This window comes from Octopus bimaculoides, chromosome 2, assembly GCF_001194135.2.
Source record: "Octopus bimaculoides isolate UCB-OBI-ISO-001 chromosome 2, ASM119413v2, whole genome shotgun sequence".
NCBI classification, from domain to species: domain Eukaryota; kingdom Metazoa; phylum Mollusca; class Cephalopoda; order Octopoda; family Octopodidae; genus Octopus; species Octopus bimaculoides.
Window position 1 is genome coordinate 63,886,549 of NC_068982.1, and position 12,441 is coordinate 63,898,989.

The 12,441-nt window shown below is 37.7% G+C and overlaps 1 protein-coding gene across 1 annotated transcript in view; it reads left to right on the forward strand.

The window, feature by feature from the left end:
- Nucleotides 1-7,671: 7,671 nt before the first annotated feature.
- The window catches only part of LOC106872622 (lon protease homolog, mitochondrial), a 62,488-nt gene continuing 57,718 nt past the window's right edge, over nucleotides 7,672-12,441 (forward strand). Inside the window, exon 1 of the mRNA XM_052977511.1 lies at nucleotides 7,672-8,416. Coding sequence (XP_052833471.1) covers nucleotides 7,808-8,416 — 609 coding nt within the window. The 5' untranslated portion in view covers nucleotides 7,672-7,807. The remainder of the gene's footprint in view (nucleotides 8,417-12,441) is intronic.

Genomic DNA, 12,441 nt, shown 5'->3' on the forward strand with positions numbered 1-12,441 from the left:
CTCTCTCTCTCTCTCTCTCTCTCTCTCTCTCTCTCTCTCTCTCTCTCTCTCTCTCTCTCTCTCACGCACATGCACATACACAAACACACTCACACACACACCGTAATGCTAATTCATAAATCTAAGGGAAATAATTCTGTCAGGAATTTAACGCAATATCAATTTTAGAAATACACAAAATAATATCTTTATGTACATTATGTACATTTGACGGATATTTGTCCTCATCTTGTTTGTTGTTAACACAACTTTTCGGCTGATATACCCACCCTCCAGCCTTCATCAGGTGTCTTGGGGAAATTTCGAACCTGGGTTCTAATTCCTAAGGTATTTTTCGATGTTATTATTATTATTATTATTATTATTCAGGTCACTTCCTGGAATCGAACTCGGAATTTTGGAGTTAGTAGGCCGCGCTCTTAACCACTACGCGTTATGCCAGTCAAATGTAAATAAAGTAAATAATGTACATAATTCCTCATCTCTTAAATATAGAACTATATCTTTATGTGTTGTTGAAAATATTATATAGAAGCTCAGATTCAGAAACTAGATAAAGAGAATAAAAGTAACTATTTTCATACGTCCCCTTCATGTGTGCCCTTGTGTGTTTGTTTAGTTTTTAACTAATTTTGGCCTAATTCTTAAAATTTTGATCAAATTAGCATTGCGAAGTTATTTCATTTTCTATTATTTATTGAATTTCGATCTTGTCTCCATAGTATTAGGAAGTCCAAAGCCATAGCTTTTTGTTTTTATATAGCTTTGTTTTAAAATATATCTCACGTATGCTCTGAGATGCATTATCAGTAATGTTTCTTGGATCACAGTGGAGTTTAGATCTCACAACGTCAGACCTCTCATCCAGTTGATCGAGCCAGGGTTGATCAAGTCAAAACTCACATCATAGAATTAGCAAACAACAGGTCTGCTCTCTTTATCCAAAGCCATCTAGTGACCTTCTAGCCAGCTTCAGTGATAGAATTTATAACCCTCCTATTTGCTGCACCAGTAGCTCCAAGCCCACGAAGAAAAACTATGTATAATAAGAATAATATAAAGAATATTCAATTGAAACGCTCAATTAAAACGAAACTTTTCAAAATTTATCCGATTTATGTTTTTTTTTGTTTGTTTTTTTTTGCTTTGTTTTGGGTTTTTGCTTTTTTATAATTGATATGACTTTTCTACACACACCTGTAGCATGTCTGTATTAGCTTTAGTTCAAACATGCATTTTTGGACTTCAAGTTAGGCTCAGGCGACATTGTCAGTTTACAGCTTTACTCAGTCTGTGATTGGCTGAAATAACTAGCTCCCTCGGATAGGCAATTTCTACTACGTCCGATTGTCTCTTACATAATGTGCCTGCTGCCATGATTCAATCGAGTTCCTTGACTTTCTCCGTCTTGTTGATTGCTGTTGAACTGCTGTCTTTGTGTGGAACATGTGCGTTTTGTCGTCTCAGGAAGAACTGGCTAAAACTCTGAATAGAATAGACGAAGCAATAGAGGTGAAGAATTATGCAGAGGAGGTGGAAGAGAAAAGAGAAGATGTGTGTCAGGGGGAGTTGAGTAGATTCAAAGAAACGCTTAAAAGGGAGGGGAACGACGTAAAAGTGTACCCCCACTGAAAGAAGTTTTAAAAGAAAAAAAAACATTATTTACAGGACGTACTCAGCAACAACCAGGAAAGTTGAAATCATGTCGACCGCTCAAGTCGAAATGGCATTAAAGCCAATCTGGCAAGGGGTTTCTTACTTTGCCAGGGGAAGAGATTTTGGAACGGTGGAGATGCAGTTCCAGGAGGTAGCTACTGCTAGGCTGAACTCGGCAACACTCTTAAAAACGGATGAAGTGGTGCTTCTACCCATATACCTTGGGAGACGTGCTTCCAAGGTTAGGGTAGAAGATATACCCCCAGAAATTGATGTAGCCTGGCTAGCAGCTGCCATACTGCTGGGCACAGAAGAGAAGGTAGTGGTCCGCCAGGCCACCTGAACACCCCACAAGAACTGGCAAGGACAGAGCCTAGATATGATAATTCAGGCAGCCCCGGAAGACCTTGAAAACATGGTAGAGACCATCACGGTCGAAGAGGTGACACTTAGGGTCAGAGTAGAAGGAAGGATCCCGCGATGCTATAAACCCTCTCTATCCCAACCTCTCCCTACAGACCCCAACTCTCTCCATATCCCACCTGACTTAAAGACACGCACAAGCACACAGGAGCCCAAACTTCCCCACCAAATTTTTCCTGTGAGAAAAAATATATTATACTGCACAACGGACAAAATGCAAAACTTTATAATGAGATAGACTAATGGGGCAAAGCGATAAATGTGAATATAACAGAAGTTAGGGGATTGCCCGAGTACATTCATTGTGCGGTGGCAGACCCAGAGTATCTTTCGAGGGTAAAGGATTATAAAGAGGACTATGAGTGGTGGGTCAAGAAAATAGACACCAGCACAATACCAGAACGGGTAATCTATCTTGAACTTATAAAGAGATTTAACATAGATTTTCTTCGAAAATATGAAAGTTAGTTGTTGCAAATAGTGTTTTGAACTGTCACAAATAATGTTTTAAAATGTTACAATTAGTGTTTTAAAAGAAGTTGTATTAGCAGGTTCAATGAAGTCGCTTGGATGTGGGGGCCGAACGCTTTCGTTTCATTTATCATTTCATCTAATTCATCCTTCCCATCCGTTCTTTGCTTCTGTTTCCACCATGTGCTGTCTCCTCTGTGTTAGGCCCTGTGTGGCTTATAAAGAATGAGAGTTCATTGACTTCCTCGCTTCACTTCCAAAGGACTCTCGGCATGCTGTTTTGCTCTTCCGCGGTTTACGCTGGCCTCTCTCACACAAGAACATTCTTCTTCCACGGACGCTAGTAGAATAGATCAAATTCAATGTTGTTATCTTCATGCTATCTAGAAACACTTCTATCAAGTTTCTTCTACATATACAAAGTACAACTAATGCTTTCACGCATTCATTCATTTACTGTTAACATACCAGAGACATCCCTATAAAGCACTACACATCTCTACACAAACACAACTTACTTCTTTGCATGAAATCTTATGCAAGACATTAACATTGTACGTAACCCCCTGCTTTGAATAAACTTTGCTATTGAACAAGTTGAGTTTGTCCGTCTGTCTTTGTATACCAATTACTATTGAACGAACGCACAGATACAGTATCAACAAACTGCCACTGCCGAAGTCGTCACTTCACCCAGACTGTGAACACTCCATTGGGATATAGCTACACATTAGCTACGAAGATAGTGAACTCACTATATTGGTGACCCCTTCGCTAGACTGGCGATGTCATCACTAAACACCTAACTAAATGAAAAACAGAAGATGAAATAATGTAATCATCTCAGATGATTAATAAAGCAAAGGATTAGCGAATTTAACATTGATTTCAAACATAGAGAACAAGTTTAGAAATTTGGGAATAAATGAATTAATTATATTGTCGACTCTATCTCGATTAAATTAGTACTATTCAAGATGATTTGAATGATTATAGCAACTATGTAGCAAAGTGAGAGATCAGCATACACTCATGGAGTAACAGAGACGTTAGAGCGACAGATTAAATGCCTCATCGTCTCCCTATATTCTAAATCCTAATCTTGTTGGTTATCGTTTCCACTTTTTTTATCTTTCCAGAGTTGATAAATTAAATATCAGCTTTTTTGTTTTTTAGTCCTGGGTCCACCTTGATCGAGCGCGCTATGATCAAAAGGATTCCATCCCTAACCATCCCCACTGATTTCCAAGAATAAGATTACATTGTAAACTATGATTTATTGTTTTTAACACTATGCGTGTGATCCGGGGAAGATTTAGTAACTATTTCCAGCAAGGGAGATAACTTCTAACTTCTACGTGAAAGAGTCAACGTTTTGTTGTAGATTGAATTGCTCTGTAGTGCGTAATGATGGAAGCCAACTGCGTAGAAGTTATCTCCCTTACAATTAAAATTAAATACTAGATTTTAAAAGGAAAATAAAACTAGCAAAAGGGAGATAAGGTGATTAATTTTATTAAACAAAAACGTTACATTGTATTTTTCGAAAATTTTGCTTACATCCTTGATTACTTTACCCGGGCATAAACTGCAACAGCCATCAATGGTCTCTTACATTGACTCACTGACTATCCAACAAAATCAGAAATGGATAAAATGTATACATGCATACATACGTATATCTGTGCGTGTATTCATAAGCTTGTATGCATATATGTATGGCATTATTCAGTTTATTTCAAGATTTCTTGCCAATAGAGAAAGAACCGGTTTCTAACCTAGATCCAAGGCGCCTTCATTGAAATTTCAACATCAACAACAGGGTATGTATGTATGTATGTATGTATGTATGCATGCATGCATGCATGTGTGTGTGTGTGTGTGTGTGTGTGTGTTTTATGTATGTATTCTCATGCATATAGTTGCATATCTAGACATGCTCATATATATTGAAATGATTGACTTCTGAAAAGTTTTACAGATTTTTACAGTTCCAGTGATGGATTGGATCTGTAGTCTTCGAATTAGCTTTCTCCTTTCTGGTTTTGAGAACCCTAATTTCTCAAGATTGGTATTTATGCAGTGTGTTACATATCCCAGGGTCCAATAATTACAGGTATAAACCTGAACTTGTAATCTGGATAGAATAACTGCAGATTTTTCAATAGTTCAGCATAAAGTATTCTCTTTTTCACTGATCTTCAGCTTTATGTTAACAACCGCTGGGCAGCTAATTTCCACAACTGTGCACAGTTTCTCTCCTCTATCCCAAATCATTATATCAGGTCTGTTGTGCTTACATTTCATTGAGGTCTTCACTGGGACATTCCACTAGTATTTTTTTTTTTTTTTATGAGTGGTTATGGCTTCTACCATATTGTGGCTTCTTATTTCTTTGTCCTCGGGATTATTGTGTATGTTTTCGCAAGTTACCACGAGGTACCACCTATGTATGTGTGTACATGCGTGAGTGAGCGTTTGTATGTATGTATGTATTTTGATATTATAAAGTCTTTTCATGATGACATGGAAGCCCGAGTAAATGTTGGTGGTATTCTCAGTGATCTGATTACACTTAAGTATGGTATTAAACAGGGTTATCTCATGACATCTACTCTTTTCATTTTCTCTATAGTGCTAATTAACGCATTCAGAGACTACAACAAAGGCATCTTCATCAGATACCAAAACACTCATTCCATATATGACATTTTGCTGCGAAGACCAAGATCATTCAGAATCTTATACGCAATCATTTATATGCTGGTGACTGTGATCTTGTAGCACACTCACTCCACATGTACACAAACTTTTATGGATAGACTCTCACAATCTCGTAAGGCATTCAGGTCAACCATTAGCCTCAACAGGTCAGTGGTAATGTTTCATCCAGTTCCCAAATCACACTATGTTGAATCATCAATTTTATCGATGGTCACAGGCTCAAATTTGCTGATAAATTTTCATACCTAGAAAATATGATTAATCAGTACTGTCCACTTGATGATGAAATAGCTTCACGCATCAGAAAGACAATTGATACTTTTGCCAGTCTCAAAGCACACGTTTGGTACCAGAAAGAAATTTTAAAAAGCACACTGAAGTGTAGTATACAAAGCAAACGTCTCCATGATGCTGCTCTTGTAAAACTTGGGTCATCTGCTTTAGATACCTCAAGATCCTACAGTATTTTCACCAACAATGCCTCCGAGATATTCTAGGTACTCACTGGCGTACACATACTCCCGATTCTGAAGTACTCCAAAATGCTGTCACATTCAGCATTGAAGCTCACATTCATAAGCGCACCCTCCTCTGGATAAACCACCTCACTTGACTACATGACAGTAGAACCCTAAAACTAAAACGAATCCTTTATGGATGATCTGGCGTCTTGTATGAGCATAAGCCAAAAGAGCCTTTTAAGGAACAACACAAAAGTCAACCTAACTTTTACAAGTAAGACTAACTGATCGGCGATTGTCAAGTTCAGGAATTCTCTTTGACTTTGGCACACAACAGCTTGCTACTTCTATATTTGGCGGCCAACAAAGACTCTTTTTTTAATGTGTTGTTGAATTAATTTCATTACTCCTTTTGTTCAAGATTTAAATGATAAAATGTGAATATTCAAGGAAGGATGTGACTGTACCTTCAGATCGTATACAATTTGTTGCTGGTGTTGTTAAGCATTTTTGTGGTATTCTTTTATTCTTTTACTTGTTTGTCATTTGACTGCGGCCATGCTGGAGCACCGCCTTTAGTCGAGCAAATCGACCCCAGGACTTATTCTTTGTAAGCCTACTACTTATTCTATCGGTCTCTCTTGCCGAACCGCTAAGTGACGGGGACGTAAACACAGCAGCATCGGTTGTCAAGTGATGTTGGGGGGACAAACACAGACACACAAACATATACATGTGTGTGTGTGTGTGTGTGTGTGTATAAATAATACAAAATGGGACAAGAACGCAAAACATCCAGACAGTTAGGTGATACAAGAAAGGGACAAAACATCCAGATAGACGATACAAAGAAAACACGGACAAGTCATTCGGAGTTTTCTTTCTTCAGTCGAGATCCAGATTATCCTTGCAATTTCGGCTGGTTATTCTCGATATTGCTCCAACCTGGCCAGCCCCAAGGAAAAACTAAGCTAAGAGCATTAGATTCCTTGGAAGAAAGCAGCGAATGTATACAAAAACAAGGACGGACGGGATTCTTTCAGTTTCCGCCTACCAAATCCGCTCACAAGGCTTTGGTCAGCCCGAAGCTATAGCAGAAGATACTTGTCCAAGGTGCCACGTAGTGGGACTGAACCTTGAACCATGTAGTTGGTAAGCAAGCTATTTACCACACAGCCACTCGGAATTATGATGTAAGCATGTGCTGAAACCCCTCGTAACTTTTTTCATTTTTTCGAATTTTTTCCAAAATTGTTTCGATTCTTTCTTCGATTCTGGAATTAATACGATTATGCAAAAAAAAAAAAAAAACGAAAGAAATTTAATTCTTTGAATTTTTTTCCTTTTTTAATCACAGTCCGAACTTTTGGTTAAATCCTAATAGACTATTAAATGTGTTTATGGGGAGAAAGACATTAAAAATCCTCAACACGTCAGAGTGACAAAATTACCACGAGGGTAACCCAAAAGGTAGTCGTGAGATGTATTAAAAAAAAAGACAGCTAAATACCCCTAAAATCACACCTTTTTTTTTTTTTTTTTTTTTGCTTAGTCGTATGATTTCGGTGTGTAGAACACAAATTCGCAAAACTTTTCTGAAAATTCCAAAAAATAAAAAGTTATGAGAGCTTAATTCCGCCCTACACAAATTTGCAAAAAATGTTCTGAAAATTCCCTAAAATATAAAAAAATAAAAAATTTAGGAAGACGGTGCTCCAGCATAGTCACAGTCAAATGACTGAAACAAGTTAAACAGTTAAATAGTCGGTGATAACATATGTAAGCCGTGCATAGAGCAGAATTCCGCCTGATAATACTTCCAACTGCAACAACAGCTGACTGGCAGAATTAACGAGAAGGAGGTAAGGTCAGACAACTGCTGCTACTACTCTTCACACAAAGGTGAAGTAAACTTTCAGACTTATCTTTCCCTGTCATCATTCGGTATCAGTCGGCGAACGGTGGCGGTTTGTTGGCCTTCAACATTCCTGCTACATGTGCAGAAGTTTATTGAATATTTACTCCCGTAGAACATCAACAATAATAATAATATCGTCAATAAAACATCGGAAATGCAGCGCCAGTTACCGTCACTATTGAATATACAGCATTACATTCACTCTTTACAAAATATACAGTGGCACGCTAATGTCCATAGAATTTCCAGGAGCCACAAGAACTTGGTAGAATGGGGGCAGACTACACAGTTTCGTCATAATTTCAACAATGCCTCAGATCTGCGTTGTAAAGGTCGGCAAAGATTTCTACAGACTCGCTGCACTTCAGACCCTTTCGTTCCAGTTCACTGCAACCGTATCAGACGATCACCTATTAATGGCGGGTTACTTTGGAATGTAGATATTTCGAGCCCTGTATCTTATGTAATGAATGCACTTGGCTCCAAAGCTCCTTATTCTAGAAGTTTGTATTTTCATGAAAGTCGACGTTTGTTCTCGTCGTCATCGTCGTCGTCTGGAGATGATAGCAGTGAGAATTCCCCTAAAGATAATAATAATAATAACGTCGTCCCCGAAGGTGATGAGGGCAGCTTTTCTAACTTGGGTCCTGGCGGATTTGGCATGGCCCTAACAACTCTTTCTGTACCTGATGTCTTCCCTAAAGTGCCTATAATTCCTGTATCACGAAATCCGGTGTTCCCAAGATTCGTGAAGATGATTGAGGTAAGTTCTTTTCCAACTAAATAAGATAATCCTGTCAGCCGGCAAAAGATTGTTCGACCTTGGAATTCAGTTCTACAAGATAAACTTTTTATTTTGCTTTTATATATGTCTTTTTAAAAGAAATCTTATTTTGTTTTCTATTTTTGCACTTACCTGTAATATCAGATGCACGAGGAGTTCCCTTCTCTTGTTTTTTACGCAGCATTGCATCAGATACCAAACTGGAAATTCTGTTCACCCTTCAGAATTAAAAAAAAATAATAAACCCAATTATAACTACCCATTATAACAATATGAATCTTGATGAAGTATTGATCAATTCATAATAAATCTTTAGAAATATTCTTCGTTTGCATATCACTTTTTTTTTTCTTTCTTACTAGTTAGTTCTACTATAATGCCTAATATTTTTGCCTATGCCCTTCATAACGCTTACGCCAGGATCGATAAAGAACCAGTTGGCTCTTATAACAGTAGTATACACGTCCGATCAATTTTTTTTTCTTTTTTTCCTTCCTCGAAGAACTGAAACATGACCAAAGAACATGGAAAAATTGATATTACTGAGCGGTTAGAGGCAATGTCTTGAAAAACAGACAGCATATTTTTATTTTTAGTTAACTTGTTGATAAAAATATGCTATCAGACGTGTATATTACTGGTATAAGAACTAACTCGTTCTTAATCTATGGACCCTGCCGTAAGCGTTATGAAGGGCATAGGCCGGTTTTTATATAGATCCGCACCACTATTTTTTTTTCAATTTTTCCACCGGGTGCGGATCTATATATTAACCCATAGGCCAATGCATCTATATATACATATATACATACATACATATATATATATATATATATATATAAACACATATATGTATATATACATACATATATACATATGTGAAGGCGCGTGTCGTAAGGCTCACGATCGTAAGGTCGTGAGTTCAATTCCCGGCGATGCATTGTGTCCTTGAGCAAGACACTTTATTTCACGTTGATCCAGTCCACTCAGCTGGCAAATATGAGTAGTATCTGTATTTCAAAGGGCCGGTCTTGTCATGCTGAATCTCCCTCAGAACTACGTTAGGGGTACACGAGCAAGCTGTTCCGTTGATTGTATCAGCTGGGACCCTCGTCGTCGTAACCGCTGGAGTGCTCCTTCTATATATATATATATATATATATATATATATATACATTTATATGTATGTATATAGGTATGTATGTATATATATTGGAAGGTTTGGAGGTGATGTACAGGAATTATATCATAGAAAAAAATTAAGGTACTCAGAAATCTGGATGGTTGTACATTTACAGATTTTTATTAATGTCATGTTTTATAAATCATATAAAGCGCTTTTCACCTAATCATGTAGGATTTTCAAATTTTTTTATTTCACTTTGCGATGTATATATATATATATATATATATATATATATGTTATATGTATATATATACATGTATATATATGTATATATGTATGTATATATATATATAAGTATATTTATGTATAATATATATGTATATATATGTGTGTGTATATATTTAGCTCATTGGAGCACTTCAAAATGGATTGGATTAAATGGAGAAACAACATTTGGGGATCTCCACTAGAAATATACCAATCCCACCCAAGAACAGAAATAGGGTTGGATATGCGGTATTGTTCCTGTCGCTATGCAACACTCATAAGTGCATATGCTCCAACTATGAATTTATCAGAGGATGATAAACTTGCCTTCTATCTATCACTTATAGAGATAATACGCAATATCCCCCATGATGACGAAGTTGTCATTTTGGGTGATTTTAATGTTCGCGTTGGTGCAGATTGAGAGATTTGGGGTGTCCTAGGAAAGCATGCCCCAACAGGTCTTCGCAAGCTGAGTTTCATGTCCAATGAAGGAGACGACGTTGGCATGGGTGCCAGTTGTCGAATCTAATTCGCTTTCGATTTCACTTGCCTCAACAGGTCTTCGCAAGCGGAGTTTAGTGTCCAATGAAGGAAGGTACGCATAAGTGGGCTGGCTGAGGCCTTAGATTTAGGTCTCACTTGGCTTGCCGGGTCTCCTCACGCACAGCATATTTCCAGAGGTCTCGGTCAGAAGTCATCGCCTCGGTGAGGCCCAATATTCAAAGGTCGTGCCTCACCACCTCATCCCAGGTCTTCCTGGGCCTACCTCTTCCACAGGTTCCTTCAACTGCTAGGGTGTGGCACTTTGTCACACAGCTATCCTCATCCAAACTCGCTACATGACCATACCAGTGCAATCGTCTTTCTTGCACACCACAATTGATGCCTCATAAGTTCAACTTTTCTCTCAAGCTTGTAACACTCTGTCTAGTATGCACACTGACATTACACATCCATCGGAGCATATCTTTCATTGTTTCAGGGCTGATAAAGAAATTGTCAGCCAAGAGCTAGTGCAGCCCTCTTTTCCACCAGGGATTACATCCTGCATTTTCTGCTGGATCAAGAGTGAGAAGGCCAGGAATAGTAAATTTTTTTGCTCTGGACTCCATGGGCACCTAAAGTAATTAAAGAAAGCATGGTACATGCTATCAGGTCTTATTTGATTCAGGGTGATGACAACAGTGTGTGTGTGCTTGTGGCTGGACAGATTCAGTCAAGGTTTACCTTTGAAGAATGCTTCAAAGCAGAGTTAATAGTGGGATACTATATCACTCTGCCAAACAGGACAAAACACGAGAAGACTTTTTTTTGTTTTTTCTTTCCTTTTATTGTCTATACCAGTGATTTTCAACCAGGGTTCATATGGCCCCTGAGGGTCCATGTAAGATTTTGTGGGGTCCACAATTGTATTTTAAAGGTCCCTAAAAAACTTTTGCTTTGGAAGTATGTATTGGCATGTATTGCAAGATAGCTGCCATTTCTAGTAGTGTAAACTCTTAGTATTAATGGTGATTTTTGTGTTATTGTTGTATAACTCTCGTGTGGGTGCTAATCCAGAAGACCAATAATGAAAAGCTTCCCAGTGTAACAATACTATCAGATTTCATCAATTTCAAATTGACAGAGGATATAAGTATTTATGGATTAGATAATATATCATAGATTGTGAGGACAAGTCTGCTGTAAACATTATTTATTTGCAGAATGCTGTAATCTACAAGTTTCAGCTTAACTAACTGTTAAGAATGGACACCCAATCATCTAAGAATGCTATCTGAAATGGCCTGTGTAAGGAAGGAAAATTTATCTTTCCACTCCTTAACATTCCAAAACCACAACTCAGCAGCATCTCGTAATGACTTCACAGGACTTTGAGAGCTTTTACAGATCTAGACAAGAGAAATGTCAAATTAAAAATTAGAGAAACTAAAATGAAGATTCAACTTTGAATGTAATTCAATAATTATACAAAATTCTAGATTTTATTCCTAAAGATCAAAATACTTTTCTTTTCTTGTTTTTGCATTTGTTTTGTTTTTCTTTTTTTCTTTTAACACATTGTATGTGTGTAATTAGAGGTTCATGTATTGGCATACAATGCCTTGGATTATATACAATATGACTATGCTTCAAGATGTTATAAGAGCTGTAGAATTATGTTCCTCAGCAAAGTACCTGGCTTCCTCAAATTTGCCTTTCTGAACAGAAAACATGCTTTATTTTTGTAGCTTAGCTATAAAAACTGTTGTTCCATCAAACAAAACATCACCCTCATCTAAGCCTGACAAAGAAGGATGTTAAAAAAGAAAATAAATAGTAGATAGAGATTTAGTGTTGCAATTTAATTCCAGGCTCGCAAGGAATGAAGCCAGTATGCTCCGTTGGATGTGTAATGTCAATGTGAATACCCATCAGAGTGTAAGTATCTTGAGAGAAAAGCTGAACATTAGAAGCATCAGTTGTGGTGTGCAAAAGAGACGATTGCACTGGTATGGACATGTGGTGAGAATGGATGAGGATAGCTGCCTGAAAAAGTGCCACACCCTAACAGTTGAGGGAACCCGTGGAAAAGGTAGGCCCAGGAAGACCTGGGCTGAGGTGGTGA